Source organism: Egretta garzetta, unplaced genomic scaffold (genome assembly GCF_000687185.1).
Source record: "Egretta garzetta isolate BGI_Z169 unplaced genomic scaffold, ASM68718v1 scaffold118, whole genome shotgun sequence".
NCBI lineage: Eukaryota > Metazoa > Chordata > Aves > Pelecaniformes > Ardeidae > Egretta > Egretta garzetta.
The window spans coordinates 955,578-977,287 of NW_009260484.1; the positions used below are offsets into that span (position 1 = coordinate 955,578).

The 21,710-nt window shown below is 37.4% G+C and overlaps 1 protein-coding gene across 1 annotated transcript in view; it reads left to right on the forward strand.

Moving 5' to 3' along the window:
* The window catches only part of ARID4B (AT-rich interaction domain 4B), a 95,449-nt gene that overhangs the window by 49,567 nt on the left and 24,172 nt on the right, over positions 1 to 21,710 (forward strand). The window contains 7 exon segments of the mRNA XM_035899663.1: positions 656 to 801; positions 5,893 to 5,965; positions 7,098 to 7,192; positions 8,314 to 8,411; positions 8,624 to 8,891; positions 9,913 to 10,085; positions 20,775 to 21,026. Of these exon segments, the coding sequence (XP_035755556.1) occupies positions 656 to 801; positions 5,893 to 5,965; positions 7,098 to 7,192; positions 8,314 to 8,411; positions 8,624 to 8,891; positions 9,913 to 10,085; positions 20,775 to 21,026 (1,105 nt within the window).

Here is a 21,710-nt window from a genome sequence, read left to right on the forward strand (position 1 = left end):
AACCCAAATATCTCCCCCCTACTCTACTGCACTTGTTTTAAATGTAAACATGTCAAACAAAGGATATAATCATACAGCTCACACTGGCTTTATAGGTTATTTAGTATTTGGCCTTTTGTGTTAGACCTTCATAGATCTATTCTTACTGTAATACCCTTATTAGTTAATAAGTAAGTTGCTTTTATGCACTCTCAAGAAACTGGAATTGTGTATTCATTGGAAAGTTTAAGTTTGTGTGATCAAACTCTTAGCATTAGCTTGTGCTTATTTCTTCCTCCTTCCCCTTCCTGTTCAATATACATAAACCACAGTGTAAACCTGTTGGAATATGGGTTGTCTCAATTAAACTTTAATATATGCCCAAATACAGAAGATCCTTATTTGTGTCTATAGACACTAACATGGTAATAATCCTAATAATAGCTCTGAATAATTTGATGTGCAGAGAACACTAGGCCAGTTTGGCTGGGTAAGATGAATAAGGATGCACAGCACAGGGTTGTTGTTGAAGTTCTTTGAATTTGGGGGTGGAATTGTTAATTAGCAGTCTTCCTTCTTCCCTTCCCCCCGACCCTCCCCTGAATACTTTTTTTATTAAAACATTTGGTCAAACTGGTAATTCCTGCAATGCTAACAAATTCTGGTCCTTTTACAGCTTTTGACCAAGCCCTTGAATTCCGTAAAAACAGAACTGTTCCTGGTAACTGGAAAACAGAGTTGAAAGAAGACAGCTCCAGCAGTGAAGCTGAAGAAGAGGAAGAGGATGAGAAAGAAAAAGAAGATAACAGCAGTGAGGAAGAGGCAAGTGAATGGATACACAGCTGATAAAAATTAGCAAGACTGTAGTATTAAAGTGGTTCTCTAACATTTGGGAACATTTAACCTTAACAGAGGCAACATTGTTAATGTACGCAACATTATTGCCTTTGAGCTTTAAAAAGCTTTATTCAACAAAGATCAGTTAGTGTGAAAATAGCAACTTGAAAATCTAACAAATATCTTTGAGTTACTAAGCAAAAAACATGTAGTCAAAGGACGAGTCATTACAGACTAATGAAAAATAGAAATTACAACTCATAGGAAGATCCTGGTTTAGAATCTTTCCCATGCTGATATTAATGCAGTGGCAGAAGGGGTTGCAGTACCTACTAGGGACTGAGCAGGATGAAGAAGGGTAGATATTGGTCTCTGCTGTCACATACATACTGTTTTTCCAAAAGAAAAAAGGTTCCCTTTAATTGTGTGTATTTCTAAATGGAACTTACCTGATAGTTGTTAAAAGTCTGGCTGTCTTCTAACTGGAAAGATCTGTGTAGCTAAAAAAAATATTTGAACTGTTTCTGATAAAGGATATATGGTTTTTAAATTACTTTTGATAACTTTAAAACAAAGATTTCTTTCTGTTTTCTTTAAAAACATTGCAATTATGTCTTGCAACTGTATATAAATCCAGACTGGCCTTTTCTTTGCATGTGCTGGGAAGGCAAACAAGTTTCTTTTCAGTAATGTAGAACTTTCAGGTTTCTTGGGATGATATTACTTCCTGGGCTATAATGTCAGTCATGGCCCAGGTGGGTTTCCAGTTTGTAGTTGACTCTCCCTCCAGATAAAAAGTTGTTTACCCTTCTAGAATAATGCAGTGTGTTGTAGTGTGCAGGAGGGTATAGTTTCCCTCCGTAGTTTGTCTTGCATCTGCTTTACTGTATATTATGACAGTATTGATTTATTTTCCTCTTTGTGGCCATGGAGTGAGTTCTGTGCATGCTAAAATCATGTTACTGTAAATAGCTGCTCACACAAATGATGGCAGACTTTTCTTCTGGCTATAGAGCTGTTAGCCGAGTACATACCCGTGAATTACCACACATTACAAGCCATGGGGAAGTTTGCTACCTTTTATATAGGAGCTCCATCTGAGGATGCTGATACTGACCTCATTCTTGACATGTTTGAAAAATAAGCAAAACTAGGTTGGCATGGCCCTGCTGTTGTCTCCTTCTCCCTTGCGTTTCTGTCATCCTGTCCTCCTTCCCCTTCTACCTTACCCTTTCCTGCCTCCAAATTGCTATGCCTAGGCCTACAGCTGTAGATCCTCTTGTAAAGCAGATATTGCAAGTACTTTGCACTGTTCTTTCCCTGCTTCTAGCTGTAGGAAATGGAGTTTACTGAAATTCCCATCAATAGTGGAATTGTAAAGGATGAAGCTGAACTGGTTTGGGTCTTAAATGGTTGTTACGGTCTTTCTCTCAATACATTGTCTCTGCAGGTTGTGGCTCTGGCATATCAGAACATGGTGTTCCATCACTTATTCATTCATTTCTTTGTTTTAAGATTTGTTGGGAGACTGTAAAGGTGTGAAGTAAAAACACCACCTCTCATTGCTCGTGAGTTCATTCTGCCTCTTCTTCAAGCTCGCAGGAGATTATCCAGCTCTGATCAAAAGTTATAAAGCCTTGTTTGCAAGGGCCTATGCTCTGCCTAGTGTTTTGAGAAGCAAGGAGTACTTCATTGGGCTCAGCACAATTCCTGAACTTTTAGAGCAAGTTCATGTCCAGCCATGGACATGATGAATGTTGGTAGGTCTGTACCTATGCAGGTTGACATACAATCTGTATATAGTGATCATTCCCTCAGTAACTGTAGAGGAAGAATATCTTGTACCCTTTGTACACCTTCTATCTAGCTCCTCTTAGTTGCATGTGATATTGTATGCGCTAGTCTTTCCACGTGCCAGACATAAAGATCTCCTCTCAGGCAAATATTTTGGGATTTACTGTGACATCTCCTGTGATAATTTCTTCACCCCCTCTTTGAGCAGTTTATGCAGCCTCCTCTCTTTGTGATTTTATTAGTTTGTGTCTGTAACCTCCTGTCTATCAAGCAGCATCTCTTCTCAAACAGGACCTGTGGACCTGTTCTTGGGGCTTTGGTACCGACCTGCAGATTGGTCTATTGTTTCCCAGGATATGACAAATTCTCACTGGTGGCCCTCAGGCCATCCATGTAGTCCTGGTACCCATGAACCAGAATGAAAAAAAAAAAAAAGTCTTATATATGTCACTGCAGGCTTAATATATAGGTGCTCATATCCTATATATATTCACACATGCTCCTACAGATACATAGATGTTCCTATATATAATCATATGTCTATACAGATATATAGATGGTCCTGTCCTATATACATAGGAGTTGATGTGCAAATCCTCTCTACTCTTCTAAGAAGAGGAGTTGCTTTTTTTTCCTTTTTTTTTTTTTTTTTTTTTTTTTTTTTTCAAATTTTTCTTTTTCAAATGGAAGAGACAGGAAAACAGCCTTCCTTTCCTTTACTAAATCTGATGGTAGGAAAAAGAGTTGTCAAAGACTCTTCTAGTGCTGGGCTATAATACTGTATGAATTTTATGTGTTGCTGCTTTTCTGGATTTCATTATTGTACACATAAGCCACTTTCTTTTACCTTTATGACATTAGGGACTGCATTAGGGACTGCTAGCACTATAGTTTTCCGACTTAGAAATAACCAAAGATGACAGAGTATGACATGCCTGCTGCAAACCATTATCTAGGAAACCTTGTTGTCTCACTTCTTGATTATTTAAGAGGTTCCGTAAATGTTTGGAGGTTATTAACAGATACTATCATAGTGGAATCTGTACTGATTTTGTAGAGATTCTGAAAAAGCCAAAATGCTTTTCAGAGGCATGCAGGGTCTTAAGCTTTCCCCCTTAACATACTTTCTTAGAAAGTTGGTTTGGTCTGTACTTGGAAAATTTAGACGGGGTATCCTTCTGCCATTCTGGCATCTCTGTGGGTTATCATGTTTGAGTCGTGAGAGTATTCTGCAGGCATCAGATCTTATGGTGAAGAAAGTGTGGCAGTGTTTTATTTGGCCGGTTCATCATTAGTTCCACTAATATTTAAAAAGCATACATTCCTTCTTAAAAGCTTTGTTGGGTTTCCTGAAGGTTTAGTTCAATGACACCCCTTGCACCCCAAGTGCTCTGTTGGACCATTTTCTTCTGGCCAGTGTTCTCTTGTTGGTAAGGAACATGAAAAAACCAATAGGTGCTCATGATCTCTTTTGCCATGATCCAGTGTATGCTGGTAAAGGTCCTTTCCAGGCACCTGTCATGTGAGATTAAAACAAAAGCAAACTCCAGAACCATATTGATTCCACTCAAGTAATTTGTTCTCTATGGTTGTATTCAAGTTTTGTGATTGGAAGCTGAATCCTTTGCTTGCTTGCACTGTTTCCTTTACCACCTTTGCCTGTGAAATGTGAATGTTCTTAACCAGATGTCTGTAGTATATGCAGTGCTGCAGTATCACCCCATACCTATCAGTGAAGAATTGCTAGATATGCGTGATTTCTGATGCCTCACCCTGTGAGGATGTATTTAGTATACTGGTTGCAGTTTCCTACCCAGCCTGTCCTTGCTCATTGAAACAGCCTGCTCTGAGCTCTGCCACTGTACTAGGTGTCAGATAGATGCTCATCGCACCCCTCACAGAGACTTTCCTCTTGTATTACCTTTGCAAGACTGTGGAATATTTTCATTGCATTTCTTTTGATAATTATCCCTAAATGACCGCTGTTTCAGCACATTATGAATACCAGTTATTAATTTTTTGCCAGTTTGCTCTGATATGTCCTCCAAATGCATTTAGTGGAGAAGGGGAAGTATAGAATAAGAAAAAACCTACTCAGTGGTAATAATTATAGCCTTCCTTGGCCTTATTTTCAGCCATGCAACTCTCTATGTCTTTATTAAATAACTTCAGCAGATGTTGGGGAGTGGGTTATGTGGTTGTTGGGTTTTTTGTCTTTTGTTCCTATTTAATAATGATACTCTGTTTCTGTTGATTTCTCAACTGTCTTGCTACAACTTCAAAGACAATACATTTTATCCTCTTGCTTCAGGGTAGGTGAAGCTTTAATATTTAGTACAAAGAGACTGTTGGAAGAATAGAAAAGATAAACATGAAATGAAAAAACACTGAAGAAAAGGAATTTCTTTTAGATTTACTGAATAACTTACTAGTTATTTTTGGAAACTTACAGGTAGTATTAAAAAAAAGTATGCAGAAAAATAATCAAGTTATTTGGTGTATTGTTTTGAAGTAACTCAGTCACCAGAATTTCTAAGAATTCTGACTATACTAACATCTTATTGCTACTGGTTGTGGAAGTCACATTTCCTAAAGAAATTATGAGGTGTTACAAAATAAGCCATAGTGCTTTGTTATGAAACGCCACTGTTTATTAAACTAAGTAAATGTAATACAAAGGTTTATTAGTGCAATGAACTGAACATCCAAAATATCCATTGTTATTTCAGTTCTGGGACTGATGCTGCCCACCATGCGTTCAGTATGCATGCAGTGCCGTTGGCTGCAGTTTGCCAGTACTGTGGATTAGAACTCCTAAGAAAGTACAAGCACCATTTTCTCTTTTCACTTCATTCCTGAAAGTGACATAGTGTATCCAGGCATCAAGGAGTCACTTAACTGCAGTAGAAGTAGACCTGAGATTTCTGATATAATCCGTTGTTCATTAATAGGGGTGTCTCCCAGACTTTCTGGATAAATGGACAAAATTGAGAATACATCTTGATTTATGATATCATTTCAGTGATCAGTCAAAAATCCAATTTCAATGTGTCTTTACAGTTATTGTTTGATATATTTTGAAAAACTGTTTCTAGCTTATAAAACTTACTTCCATGTGGCATAACACTGAGACCATGTGTCTCTTTGTATAGCATCCTGTTGCTGACTACAGTAAAACAAACTTGCACATTGGAACCTAAATTATTACTGCCATATGTTTCTTAATGAAGGGCTGTAATGCAAAATGGTGATAACTTTCTTGTGTGCATTACTTTTAAATAGGAAGAAATAGAGCCATTTCCCGAAGAACGAGAGAATTTTCTTCAGCAGTTATACAAGTTCATGGAAGACAGAGGTAGGCATTTTAATCTTTGGCTTGTAGAAGCTCAAGATAGATGTATTGCTTGGTCATTATACAATTGATAGATGTATAATACTGTAAACAATTGAGTCTGTAAGCTGGTAGTTCTTTGCAGTTCAGTTTTGGAAACAGTGAGACTGTATTTATCACTTCTGACTTCCATGCTATTTAGAAGATAAGTCTGTCACTTGACTCTTCTCCTAAAATACAGTCACTTATTCCTGCTTTCAGAAATAAATGGATAGTACCTCATATTTCCTAGTATGTTTTCTACTGTGTACTTACAGTGTGTATAATCAAAAATTTAATATCCTTAATCATATTAATGTATATGTTCAGTTTAATAACTTCAAAATACTTCAATAAAATAAAATTTAACCACCCCCCTACTTTTAGGATCATGGAAAAAAGCACTTACTTTGTGCTAGTTTTCTTTTGTGAATCCTGATCATTATGAGCATTATCAGTAAGGTAGATGGAAATCTTTTTAAAAACAATTGCCATTTACTATATTAAATCTTTATCAGGTATTTATACACTGCAAGAAAAATACAATGGCTGTGGAGGTAGGGGTGATGGTGTTTGTATTTAAATTAGTTTTATAATTTAAAAATAAATTACAAGTTAAATTAGCATCTTTCTAATTACATGTGAAGATGAGTTGAGGAACTGTTTATAACAGATGACAGTGTGGTATCTAATGCTAGTACAGTAGCAGAGGAAGTTTCAGCTTTTTGAAGCATTGTGGGATTTGTTCCTGGGAAAGTATATTTTTTTTACTGTAGTGAAAGGAGCACACTGGTATTCTTAGATGTAATTGTTTCAGTGGGTGAAATAAAAATATGTATTAATACAGGTAGCAAGAAAAGTTGCATCATTTGTGCATGTCCAGTAACATATGGAAGAATGCATATGTATGAATTAAATTACATTACTGAACTACAGGGAAAGTGAGTTATTAAGACTCTTGAGTTTGTTTAGTTTCACGAAGTACCAGATGCATGAGCTGGTCAGAGGGAGGGTTTACAATACTGTATTTAATAGTGTAGTAGTGCATATGATGTGGATTTCATGTTATTCTGAAAAAGGTATTTCAAAACACTGTAATAACTGTCTTTGTTCAAAGGGACTCCTATTAACAAGCGACCTGTATTAGGATACAGAAATTTGAATCTCTTCAAATTATTCAGACTTGTACACAAGCTTGGAGGATTTGATAATGTGAGTATTAGTGTGATGAGTATTCCAGAGCCATAAAATCTGAGGATGCTGTTTATTCTTTTTTAAGTAGTGATAAAGAAAAATCTTACACAGGAGCTTTAGACATATGAAAATTGAATACTATAGCTATGGAAGACACCCTGTAGTAGCTCTGAAAAACATGCTTTAACAAGAACCAAAACCTAGTTATATTCTAAATAAATTACACATCTATTCAGCGTGTTTAATTATTGCTGCATAGAATCATCCAGCATGTGTGTTTTTGTGGTATTTCAAGAAATGTTTGTCTGATAATGTTGTTACCTCAGAAAGGGAAAAGAGTCACTGCTCAATAAAATCTCAAAGATCTAGTTTAAGGTCTGATGTGAGGCCCTTAATTCCTATCTATTCTGGGCAATATATAGAAGAATGTGCTGACTGGGATTAGTGGGATTGGTCTTGGAGCAGTAATTGAAGCATATGGAATTCATGACCAAGCAGATTCTGTTACTGCTTTGGACTGCTTCCCATAAATTTAGCCTGTCAGTTGAGGAGGTATATTTGTGCAGTGACACCTTTCTGATACACAAGAGAGGATCTTGTTCTTGGGTGTTGCAGTACATCTGCTTTACCTTCACAGGTGGTTAGAAATAAGCATATCATACTGTCACAAAACTTCGACACCAAAGGGCATGTTAAGGACATAATGAAAGACTGGAAGCCACTGTATCTGGTGCAGTACTGCTAGGGCTGAGTATTATTAATGCTTTGAGTGATTTTTTTTTTTCTTTCTAATTTAATTAAAATTCTAGCTCTGATAGTTAAGAATTACTTTAAATATAAAATAAAAGTGACGTACTGATTTTTTCAGTCTTTATATTTTCTTTCCTTTGTTTTATTACCACCTGGAGAGGAAAGCCTGCTGTCACTTACTGAAATGCAAAAATGCTAAATTGCTTAAAGTAGTTACATTAGACTAGAGTTTGCATTACAGTGAAATATTGTGTGTGTGATAAATAGTAATTTTATAAATAAGAGGAAATTACTTACAATTATCTTCCAAATTTGTAAACTTTGTTGACTTAAGTCTTTTTTGTGTCAGTGAGTTAATTCAAAAACCATTACTTCATTTTCTTTAACAGATTGAAAGTGGAGCAGTGTGGAAGCAAGTTTATCAAGATCTTGGAATCCCTGTATTGAATTCAGCTGCAGGATATAATGTTAAATGTGCATACAAAAAGTAAGTAGTAAAGCTATAAAGTTTGTGCTAAAACAGCACTAGGAAGAACTGAAGTGATCCTGTGGTAGTGGTAATGCACATAAAGTCCATAAATTTTTGCTTATAATGTAGTTTTCTAGGCTTTAAACATACTGTTCATGTTTAGCTTCTGCTAGGTAGCCTGTTGTTTCTCAAAACAAACTTGCTTATCGCAAGCAATTTTTTTCTTTTAGATATCTCTATGGTTTTGAAGAGTATTGTACATCAGCTAACATTGAATTTCAAATGGCATTGCCAGAGAAAGTGACGAGCAAGCCTTGTAAAGACTGTGAAAAAGAAAAAGAATTGAAGATGCGTGAAGAAACAGAGCAGGATGTAAAAGAAATAAAAGTGGATAAGGAGGAGCGCAAGCAGGAGGAAGTAGCAGTAGTACAACAAGAAGAAAAAAAGTTAGCTGAGAATGATAATGAAAGTAAAGAAAATGATAAGCCCTCTGTTCTGGTAAAATATTTTAATGTTCATGTTATATTCTGTTTATAAAGTCAGGTGGTGTGTTGATAACCGTGAATTCACGTCAAGATTGAAATCTCCATAATGGATTTAAAACAAGATAAAAACTTGCTGTAAACTTAATTTGGAACAACATATTTGAGCCATATTTATCTCTAGGTGCCTGCTTTAGGGGATCATGATGTCAAAATGTCTTGACTTGTTAGGAAGCAGCTGCAACATTCCACTTGTTTGGGGGCCTCCCAGGTCAAATGGAGACTAATTAGTGTGCAGCTTTATCCTGATCTGGGTAATGCATGCTCACATCTAACCACAGTGCTGATACTTTTATTTTGCATTTAGCCATGCTTTTAAGCCCTCATAAATCTTGCTTTTACTTCTCCACTCTAGTGAAACCAGTGAAGCTCTACAAAGACCTGGGCCATATGATACACACTGTAGTCTAATGTAGTTCAGTGGTCCAGAGAGAGAATCTTTTCAAAATCCAATGTTGACCACTGGGTTTTAGCAAAGGAAGTCCAGGGTGGTAAGCTGAAGTGCTGCGCTGTGCAGGCTTAGCAGTGTGCTCCTGAAGCAGTGTAGGCTCCTCAAGTCAGCATGCAACACCAGCGTAATGCTTCTGTGTGTAAGTGGCAGCCAGCCCTGGTCTGTCTACTGGTACTAACTCTGGGGTGAATACCAGGTGGGCCAGTAGTGATATTTCTGCTTTCTAAGTGAAAACATAGCCTGTGAAGTGTTCATCTTAGACCTGAACTGCAACGCAGTCCCTAAGAGCTGCATGCGGATATCATTGTGACAAAACTAGCTAGGACGCTGGCTGCAACTTCTAAGTCTGTTATGTTTAGTTTGAGGTATTCAGAAGAAAAAACAGTGGAGGTGCTGTGATTTTAAAACAAGCCCTAGACTCTAGATTTTTTGCTCATATAACTTCAGTGTGTTTTGTCTGCATTTTCTTAAATCTTCTGTATTTATATTTCACCTTCTAAGTTAACGAAAGGTTTTATTATCCTAGGGAAACAAAAAAAATTTGCCAGATTCTGCGTATACTCAGCCTGATCAAGAAAAGGACTTAAATGTAATCAAAACTGAAGAGGAAACCAAACTAGATGTTAAAGAGGAAGAGAAGATTAAAGAAACGGAAAATCCTACTGTAAATGCAGACGCTGAAGAAAAAGAAAAATCAGGGTAAGTTACTCTGTTTATAATCAGCTAAGGAATCTGATGTATGTTCATTAAATTTTACTCTTGTAATTTGAACTTCAAATCTGACATCCCTGTTGTGAATTAAACTCACATCTTTTAGAGACCTATGTGTTCCTAACTTTGTCATGGTTAGTGCCACTGAAGTTTGTGGATCTAATTTAAAAAAAAACAAAAAACAAAAAAAAAAAAAGCTGAAGTTTTTACAGGGTCTAGGCCTAAATATTTATAAGCTCAGCGAGCAAAAGAACATATAAAGCATAGGTCACTATTTGATTTAAGACAAAAACATTGCAGCCATTGCCAGTAGTATTTGTCTACTTAATTTTGGTACAAGTGTATCACAAACTTGAGGTTTCTAGCTTTTGCTGTCAGAGAGTGGTGTGTTACAGGTAACATGGGAAAAGATCTAAGTACCTTGCATCGCTCAGTAACCACTGAGTGGGTGTGATACTGTTAGGAATGTCTTGTGCAGTCCTTCAGACAGGAGTTTTGGAAGTAGGAGGCTGAAGTAATAGGGATACTTAGGGCCATGTTATCAGTGGATGTGTGCAGGTGATCTCTCATTTCCTTTATGGAATGGGCAAGTTTTCCTCTTTCAGCACAAAAAATAAAACCAGGTGTTTTTTGGCAGCCTCACAAAAAAATGTGAAGTTTACAACAGAATATAGACCTCACTAATCCCCAGTGTGTTAACAATTTATATTCTTTAAATTAGGACCCTCATACGGTATGATTTCAAGTGGTAAGAACACAAAAATCGCTGTTACAGGTCAGATAGAAGGTCTCTTTTAATACAGTATTGTCTTCAACAACAAACAATAACAGATGCTTAAGGGAGAAGCTATTACAAGAGGGAAGGCAGATAATGACACCTCCTTATACTTTCACAGCAATCTGGGTATCGGGGATGGTTTTTTTGTACTTAATACCAGCTGTTGCCTGACCACTAATTCCCTTGTTCATTCCAGCAATCTTTGCTATTTAGTAGATCAGCTGTCTTAATCTTCTGTCTAAATATCATTAACTCTTAATGCCTTTTCTGGCCCATTAAGAGTTGTGACAGGCAGGGTATAGTTCAGTATATTGATTTCTGATTCATTGGTAATAGTTCTTTTTTATTTTATTAAGGCTTTTGATTTCCATGTAGCAGATTCTGGAAGGATCCTTCTGTAAAATGCTTTTGTCTTTGTAAATATTTTCAGTGAAATTACGTTGGCAATTTCTGTAACTCAGAAAAGTGGAATACAGAAAAATCAAATTCACCTGAACTCAGTTAGAAGAGCCTTTTCTCTGTGGATGTGATTTCATTTGTATCCTATGTGAATTTTTCTTCTTTAAAAGACAAATTGCTGGAATTAGTTGCATTTGCCATTTTAAAGGTGAAATAGATGACTTGTGCAGGTTTGGATTTTCAGAATTATTAAAGACTGATTTTACAATGCTACTTTCAAAATATATAACTAAATAGATGGAAAACTTTGCACTGCTTAGAGAATAGCAGTTTTTAAAGTTCCCTAAAGTGTGTATTTATATGTGTGTACGTTTGATATTACTTTGAATTTTATTTATATACTTGGAAAGTAGAATGGCTTAATATTACCGTGCTGCTATAGTAAATGGTACATAAAATTATAAGCTGCATTTGCTTTTCAGTAATACTTTATTGGTTTGCATTTTTTTTATCCTGATTCATGTCCATTTGGGTTATTTATGACATTAAAAAATGTTGTGAGTTTTCTTTCATGTTTTGTTTATGAAAACAAAAAACTGTAGAAAATACTATTTCCTCTTAATTTTCCCCAATTCATATGATTGTAATTGAGTGCTTTTCTCTGTTTCTCTTTACTCATCCAGTAAAAACTCTTCTAACTGGTATTTTGCTATTGTGATTCATTGAAGATTGTAACGCGTTGCTTGGAAAGCCTAGCTCTAGAAATAGTTGTAGGTGGTGATGTGGTGGTCATTGTTGGGGATGTGTTTCAAGAAGTAATTTAAACTTACAAAAATGAAACATTTGTAGCAGTTAATAGCATTTATAAGCAGTAGTACTATAGTAGTGCTGTTAGAGTGGTTTTCTTCCCTCAGAGATTGATAGGAAGTACAGAATGCACTTCTGTCAGTTTTAAAGCGTTTTTTTAAATGTCACTGTCATGCTAAATACTAAACAATGTTTTTAGCATTTATACCATAAAGGCATAAAGAGGTTTTGTGAGCCTGGTACTCTGGTGGGGACATTGTACTCCCCCTATCCCCAACTTCATGGGTTAGAGGGGGAAAATGCTGTGGTTTGAGTTCGTTGTCGAACTGAAATACAAAATGAAAAATACATTTTTTTTTTGTAGGTGGAAAACTAATTACACACACAAAAAATACCCAAAATGTAATCAAAATAGATCACTGTGGACGGAATTTTTGTCGGTGTATTTAAAATGTATTCTGAAACCTTTTTTAAGCTAAGCTATGGACCATTTGTCTTTCACACTCTTAACCAAATAGCCAAACAAATGAAATCTAGTATTATGTAAGGCAAACTTGTAGAATTTGCTATTTGAATTTATGTCTATAGGACTTCGGGCATCTTCATGTAGCTTATTTGTGTGTAGACACAAGGGAACCAAGAGGACAGAAAAACTTTCTGGTTTCTGGGTTTCTTCTTGCTGTGTTTCTGTTGGGTGGATCTAATTCCCAGCCTCCAGATCTCAGGAAGCACTACTGGAAGACGAGGTTATTTATTTTCCAGAGGTTTTGTTTCTCTTTGCAATCCCACATGTCTCAATCCTTTGAGATTGCTATCACTTGAATCCTATGGTTCCTTCTGCACAGACTTTAACAATGTGATGAAGAGGAAGAAAGGCTGAATGTCACTCTCTTCCTTTCTTCCCCAGAGTGCCTGTTTCTTGTTTGCTTGTGTATCTGTGCACACTGAGAGTAGAGATTCAAAGGCAGCTTGCCTCTTACTCTGTACATGCTATTCTTGGGGTTTTTTTCTGTTGCTAGTGGAAGATGCATGTGCTAGATACGGTTTTGTGCAACTTCTAGTCATAAAAACGGTAAAAAAAGGCCAGTAGTGTATTATTTCTCGTTGGTCTCTTCCAGAGAGATCTTCACAAAAATGGCTTTATAAACCTGTCCTTTTACCTAATGTACAAAAAAGTATTCATTCTTAGTCAATGAATAAACAAGAAAGTTTAAAATCCTCTTTATTTTGAAATTCCTCAATCGTCTTCATATGTAGCGTTACGTAGTTGATGCAATTTTCCTTTCTAGCATCTAACATTAACTGTTGTAACTATTCAAAGACTTGAGTCAAAGCCAACAAATTGAGAACCGAGGGACTTTTCTACCTAATGAACAATGTAGACAGTTGAAGATGTTCCCAAGAGACTGAGGCCAGAAGCCTAATGGAGTTTTTAAAAGGTGTGGGGTTTTTAATATAAACTAATAAAATAAAAAGTAAGTCTTTAAAAAATTCATAGTAGATACAGTTTGTAAATTGGAGTAGGTTAGTTGCTAGTTAACCAGTATTAGTAAGAATTTTTTTTCCCAGATGATTAATTAAACTCCAGGTTTTTTCTTTTTTTTATTTTTTTTTTAACATTTTTCTCTAGAGCACCTGGGACAGGCCACTGTCAAGAACTTCATATTGAACTGAAAGATTTAAGTGCTCAGAATGCAGATAATAATTTTTGCTTTCCAACAAAAATTTGCATCAGACTCGTATATTGGTAGTACTTGGATTTTTGAGGTGACCAAGCAAAATTCCTTGGAGTATTCCCAGTTACAGGACAGAAAGATTGCAAGAGGCTGTTTTCCTTCTTTTGGCTGAGGTGCTGCCTTAACCCTAATGCCAGGAGAGGTCGCCATCCCTGGACCTTTACCCTGCCCTTTCTCACTAAGCTGTCATTTTCAGTACTCGCAAATAGTTCATACTTTGTCTTATGAAACCTCTTGGATTTTTTTTTTCTTCTTGAAAACTGCCTGCTTTTTTTTATTTCCTCCAAGGAATGCGTGAACAAATGTTCCTAAAGAATACTTCAGAAACCTAAATGCTTCTGCTTGTCTCATATTGCCAGTTTAGGTCTTCATAGTACAGTTTTCTGGGAATTGGTTCTGTCATGTTTTGACAGTATCAAAAGGAGAAAATCCTAAACCACTTTGGCTAATAATCTTGAATGGACTTGAACCATTCATTAACGTGAAAGGGAAAAATTTTAATCTTACAGCTGTTACGTACATCGTTACATGCAGTAATAGCATTTCCCCTCCTATAAGCAGTGGGAGCTAGGACTAATAAAAGCAGTAGTTGAGAACTAGGTTAAGATGGGCGTTGTTTCATGTGAAGGTTTTTACTAGGTTTATTACTCTTGTAGGCTAGGGTGACTACCTGCTGTGCCTGCGCTGGTGATGGCTTCTATTTGTACAAGAGTTAAATTTTCTGGAAACACTTGATGGGGATTTTCTGAAAGCCATTTACAATGTGATTATGTAATAGTCAGAAGCTCCATTTCCCATATGGGAGATAACAGATTGTTAGAGGCAATGTTTTCTTTATTTCCTTATCTGTTAAAATGACATATCAAAGCTGTATGGTGGAGAATCTAAAATGGTAGCAGGAAGGTTAAAATGGTTTGGAGAGAAGGAGGTTTGATCCCGAAGGTGTTTCTTCTAGCTTTTGGGTTAGTGTTGAGAATTATATATTGAGATAGCTTTCTCCAGTCTGATTTAAGTTTATATGGAATTCATTAGCTTGGGAGAAAGGAGGGAAATGTGTCGTGTTCATTGCACGGTTGGTGTGAACATCTGCTCTGAATCTTAGACTGTTGGTGCATGTGCAAAAAAATGCATTTTTAAGAAGCATGCTTAGGTAGTTTCATTTATTCTATGCTCTTGTGATATGTGCTCTATTTATGTATTCCAGCTGCCTTTGTATTGGGAAGGAAGCTTTTGTATTAAGTCCTGTGTTCAGAAACAGAGCCTAATTCATTCCTTCCCCCCCGATATGTACATATACGTAAAGATTGCTTTTGACACAGCAATAAGCTGCTAATGACACAATAATAAAGTGTACAGTGGCAGTGTGAATGTACCAGTCCTGTACATGCATCACAGTGAATAGAAGGGAGGTGTCTTTGATGTGGAAGAAGGTTCTGTCATCACATTTTCCATATCTTAGGGTCACTGCGGAATTTATTAACCATGTTTGTGGTCACTGAAACTTAAATGCGTGGGTGAGCCCTTAAAACATTCATCAAATACTAGATGATTTCAAGCTGAATGTGAACCAGTCCCATAAAAATGAAAACTGTTGTACTCCTCAGCCAGACTTCTGAACCATCGGTTATCCTTTTGAGGAATGTTGCAAAATACTTAACAAAAAACCAAAACACCAAAATGAAAAACTTGGCTGAAATATTAGAGGTAATAACACGAGGTCCTTTCATTTGTTTTCCTCATAGCAGCAGAGGAAACACTGGTTATAGAGTACCTGTTTGCATGTTTGAAGTGTACTGCAGTACTCTTAGAATTTATTTGAATCACATTAGTGAGCCCCTTCTCTCAGGATGATGGACCATAACTGTGCATTTATTCAGATTTTCTGTGTGTGTAGAAACAAGTCCTTGGAGCTTTTATTTTTAGGTTTTCTTTGCAACTTCAGACGGAAGACATACTGGTGAATTTTGGGGGTTTTGTTCTTTTGTTTAATTAAAGATGGGATTGTAGTGTTATGGCATAAGTACAGGTCTTAATGGGCTCCCTGCCTTAAAACTTAAGGGCATCTTAATACAGATGTGATCGAGAATGATCAAGGAGACTCAGCGTCTTCCAGTTCTGTATTATGTGAAGTAAAGGTTAAATAATTCTCTAGGATGAGATAAAGGAAGAAAGGAGGGAAACAAAAATAGAAGCTAATTGCTGAACTTGAAGTGTCAATTACACTGGAGTTTATTTCTGCTAGTGATTCAATTAACTGTAATGACTTAATTGAACCAATAATTGAAATAATCTTGCTTTCTCAAGTTTCAGCATAACCCCTGAAAAAAATAATCTTGCATTTGCTGTCTCACCTGCTGTGTGTGCCAGCATGGTGTGTCAGGGGAAATGTATTGGAGTAGGGTTGGGTTTGCTGCAAAGCAGGGATCCTAGGAGGCAGATCTAATGCTCCAAATCACACCAGGTCTCAAAGGTTTCACCCGGGCTTTGTGACAGTGCTGTGGTTAGTGCCATTGAGGGTTGATTTTGGGTTGAAAGCCGTTTGCATGACATTGCAGTTCCTTCAGTGGTGTCATAGCATGCGCTATTTCATCTATTAACGACATCTATTTGTTGATATACTTACCCTTATTATGGGCTTGTTAGTGTTAGATCTTTATATTGACTGAGAATTACCTGCCATATGTGTATTTTTGAACACTTGCAGTATTTTTAGCCTTTTAATGATTTCACCATGTCCTTTGGAACTAATGGTATGCAATATTTGTGTGATCTAAACGTTTTAATGCTTTTACTTTATTAACAAATGTTTTTGCATTTTTTATTAATTTTGCATTTTTCATTACTTAATTCATTAAATTAATTTCTTGCTTCTGAAAGTTTATGTTCCTGTTCCATGGGAGATGGGGTTGATGGGGTCTTCAGTCTGCAGTTGTAATTGGAAATACTTTTGAGTCCTCCTGTTAAGCTTTCTGGTGGTACTTTGGTTTCTGGAACACCATTACATTTACACTGCTGTGTCTCTTGTGCAGTATGCATGCGCATCCACTGCTGCCACGTGGCTTCATCAGCTGCTGCTTGGGTTGATCAGATTGTTGCAGCTTTGTGGCAAATACTGCTTGGTGCTGTTTTTAAGTTGACAATTATTGTCTGCTGCCAAGGGGCTTTTTTCTTTTGTTCTTCCCACTCCCTCTTTGGGATTTTGACTAAACAGCATTAAAGGAAATCTGATGTTCTCATGCATACGTACATGGACAAATGAGGTTATGATTGGGTTGTAGCTGGATGGCTACAATCACAATTTTCTCTTACAAACCTCTGTTTCATGGTAGTTGTGGCTTCTCCCTCATCTGCACTGCCAGGTTTGAGCTTTTTATTGGTCTTGTAAAACAGTATCTTTTCTTCCTTGCAACCATTGTGTGGGGGTTTGGCACTGGCTGGATGCCAGGGGCCCACCAAAGCCGCTCTATCACTCCCTTCTAACTGGACATAGGAGAGAAAAAGTAAATCAAAAGGCTTGTGGGTCGAGGTAAGGACAGGGAGAGACCATTTTATCAGTTACTGTCTTGGGCAAAACAGACTCAACTTGAAAAAGAAATTAATTTATTATCAATCAAAATCAGAGAAGGAGAGGAGAAAAACTGCTAGATCTTAAAAACCTTCCCCCCACCCCTCCCTTCTTTCTGGGCTCAACTTCATTCCCAGTTTCTCTGCCTACTTCCCCCAGTGGCACAGGGGGACGGGAATGGGGCTTGAGGTCAGTTCATCACACGTCGTCTCTGCCGCTTCTTCTTCCTAGGGAGAGCACTCTTCCCCTGCCCCAGCGTGGGGTCCCTCTCACAGGAGACAGTCCTCCACGAACTTCTCCAACGTGAGTCCTTCCCACGGGCTACAGTTCTTCACGAACTGCTCCAGCATGGGCCCATAATTCCCACAGGGTGCAGTCCCTCAGGAGCAGACTGCTCCAGCATTGGGTCCCCTGCGGGGTCACAAGTTCTGCCGGCAAATGTGCTTCAGCGTGGACTCCTCCCCCCATGGGTCTGCAATGGCTTGCCAGGAACCTGATCTGGCGCAGGCTTCCCACGGGGTCACAGCCTCGTCCTTTAGGGCATCCACCCATTCCAGCGTGGGGTCCTCCACGGGCTACAGATGGAGATCTGCTCCACTGTGGACCTCCATGGACTGCAGGGGGACAGCCTGCCTCACCATGGTCTTCACCATGGGCTGCAGGGGAATCTCTGCTCCAGCACCTGGAGCACCTCCTCCCCCTCCTTCTTCACTGACCTTGGTGTCTGCAGGGCTGTTTTCTCTTGCATCCTCTCACTTCTCTTCTCTCTCCAACTACTGAGCCACAGCCGTTTTTTTTTTCCTTCTTAAATATGTTATCACAGAGGCGCTTGCACTGTTGCTGATTCGCTTGGCCTTGGCCAGCAGTGGACACAGGGAAAAATTCTGGCAGCTTCTCACAGAAACCACCCCTGTAGCCCCCCCACTACCAAGACCTTGCCACAGAAACCGAATACACATTGATGTATGTTCTGGGGTGGGTTTTTTTGTTCCAGGGGCTGTATGGGTATGACATTTTTCCTGCTCCAAAATTATGAATGTTCTTCTGCTTTACGTTTGGTTTCCTAAAATCTCCAGCTTATGGTTGCTAACCAAATCATTCCTTAGAACACTTTTTAATTGCATCCATCTCTGCTTCCATTTTGGTTTTGCTTCCTGACATTCCCTCCACCTGTGTACAGTCTGCTCTTCACATCTACTTGACCATCCCAGTTACTCAAACTTCACAATGAGGGTTTAATATATCTCTTCCAGAGAAGTTCTGGTATTGTCATGGAGGCTTTGTAGAATATCTGTTGGGACGCCAGGAACACCATAGGGTGATTAAAGAGAGGAGACTCCAAACTTGTGCAGCTTCCAAAGAGCCACTGGCACCATAATTGCCAGTATCTGGAAAATCCTGTATCTCCCTCTTAGGCATGTTTTTCTTTGCAGACAGCATTCAAGAATTGTGCCACTAGTTCTTGGGAAAAAAAATTCTGACAAAATTTGGTTTGTTACAGTTTTGAAGTCTTGTTAGTAATGGGAAACCACAAACTCATCTTGTTCTCAGAGCAGTGGTGGGTCTGCTCCTGATGCCAAGGTTGTTTAGCTTTTGTATGATAATAAATGCAAAGCTGAAATTAGCTAGGAGTTTTGATTTAGTGCAGCACAGTATAATTTAAAAGCATTTAAATTACTGATTGGTGCTTCTGTTGTTAGCTGTGGAATTATGTTCAGGAATTTTTCAGCTGAGTCTTTGGGGACCTTTATTTGTGATTTCTTTGGGAAGTGGATTTTGCCATATGATGTATAGTGAAGATGAAGTTAGCTTTCAAAGCTCATTCATTTATGTTACATTTTTAACTCTGGTAGTTTTAACTTCACTAGCGAAGTAGTCCACTGGAAGTATGTAATAAATTGAAAATCTGGGCCTTCCAGAACAAAACTGTCTGGTCCATGCCATGTACACCTGCATAGATGTATCTTCTGTGATGTGATTTAGTTAATACACCAACAGAGGGACTTTTTAGCATTTGTCTCATGGTGTATGCACATACATATATGTGTTTATATATTTTTGTGTGTGTATATGTGTGGGAACATTAATTTCTGAAGTAATTTCATAAAATCAGTGTGGTTATGCTACAATTGGACTTAGCTTATTGTTCTGAATTCTCTTTTGCCAGCTAATTAGATAATAATGCTGCAGTTTTACTTCTACAAAGAAGCATTTGAACAATTAAAATATTATTTGATTCTTTTGCAGACAGATAGTAGCTTGGTTTATCTGAGTATTTTCTACTGAAAATTTCATGGAAAGATTTAGATCATTGATACAGACTTTTGTGTTTGTGAGGTTAACTTAAATATTGGTGTAAATCAGACTTGGAGCAGTGCTTACCTTTTCTTACCCAGTCTGTAATACATTCAAACATATCTCTTCATGTCTCAGGTTTTTAAATTATTATTGGTCTGTAGTTATTGTGAGTTTAGTAAGCAGCTCTAATCTGTTCTGTATTGTACTAAGTGTGGGATTAGAATGATGTAATACTGTTTTTTAAAGCTATTTAAGATTGAAAGATATTTTCCCCCTATTATGTAATGTAGTCTGCCTCTTTAAGCTGGTTGGAGATAATTTTCAGAACACTGAGCAGCCCATACCTGCCATTGACTGAGACTAGCAAGATTTGTGGGCTCTTAGTGCTTCAGAAAATTGGTCTGAATATCTAAAAAAGTATTCAAAATAGCTTACTTTTGAAAACGGTGAACACCTGCTTGTGGATTTATGTAATAATTAAATGCAAGTTTGACTTATATTTAGATGACTTTTAGCATAATTGGCAAGAAGTGAGAAGGTCATAACTTAACACAGGTTGCTTGACTTGCTAAATAATCTTGCATTAGTTTTTTTTGCCTAAAATCTGGCTTTGGTTGCAGTCAGTTCAAGGTGTTGAGATAGAGATTATTTATTCTAATAAAGCATGGATCTTCTGGGGAAGCAGGTTTCAAGAAGCACTTGTAAAACTTGTAAGTTGAAAAATGGAATTTAGAGAACTTTCTCTATATTGAGAAGGATGAGTTTGAACTGAAAAAACGATATTTAAACAAAGGGACTGCATGAAGGAATCATATAAAGATGAGTTTGAACAACTTCTACTCATACAGATTTTGATGGATATTTTTTTTTTCTTTAATCAAGTCATTTTTGCACCTTACAGTCACTGGATTTTGTGTTTATTGCTATATCCTATTTTGCTGATATTACTCGGCCATAGTGCAGTTCTACGTATTTGGAGCCTGCTGTTTCCCAGTCTCTAATGCATCCACAATATTTATCAATATATGTGGTTTGGAACTGAAAAGCTTATGAAGTATCTCATATTAACTCTACAATTTTTTAAACCTTTCAAGAGATGACACGAATAAGGAAGAAGATGAAGATGAAGAAGAAGCAGAGGAGGAGGAAGAGGACGAGGAGGAGGAGGAAGAAGACAACAATAACAATGAGGAAGAAGAGTTTGAGTGCTATCCACCAGGCATGAAAGTCCAAGTGCGGTATGGAAGAGGGAAAAATCAAAAAATGTATGAAGCTAGTATTAAAGATTCTGACATCGAAGGTGGAGAAGTCCTTTACTTGGTGCACTACTGTGGATGGAACGTGAGGTAACTTGAGTTTTAGTTAGTGATTACTTCTTGAATTACTTCTAAAATACACTTGTGTATTTTAAAAACTAAATGAATAGAGATCTGGAGTCCTAAACTTTCAGTATTGGTGTTCTGTGAAGGTCATTGTACTGTATGAAACTATTAGACTTTGAACGCTATATAAATGCAGTACTTTAGTTACTTAGAAAATCATCTTAAAATGACTTGTTCAAAGAAGGCTTCCTTCATTCCCCATCTTATTTTTAGATCTCTCCATACAGCAAGTGACAGCTCACTCTCACAAATTCCTCCTCTGGCTCTCCTAATCCGATTTTATCTCATACAACATTTGAATAGTGCACTTAGCTGAGTCTGTATACACACTCTTCTCGGCGAAGCAGGGAGTATGCTAGCAGTATGGTATTTAACAAGAGAAGTACAAGATCTTTAGTGGCAAATTAGTATGCAGCAAATAATTACATTTCATTCAGATCCGATTTCCATCCCTCCCACCCCACTCCTTCCCATGTGGCTGCCTGAAGCTTCCAAACAAGATTCTTAGCCTCGTGGCTTCTTATGCTTTTCTTAATATATGTAGGAGTACGTGCTTTCTATTGTCTTTAATATAGCATTAATAGAAATAAGTTGAAGTATTAATTATATATTTTTGCTATTTCAGACCACTTTTTTTCCCCATTTAAA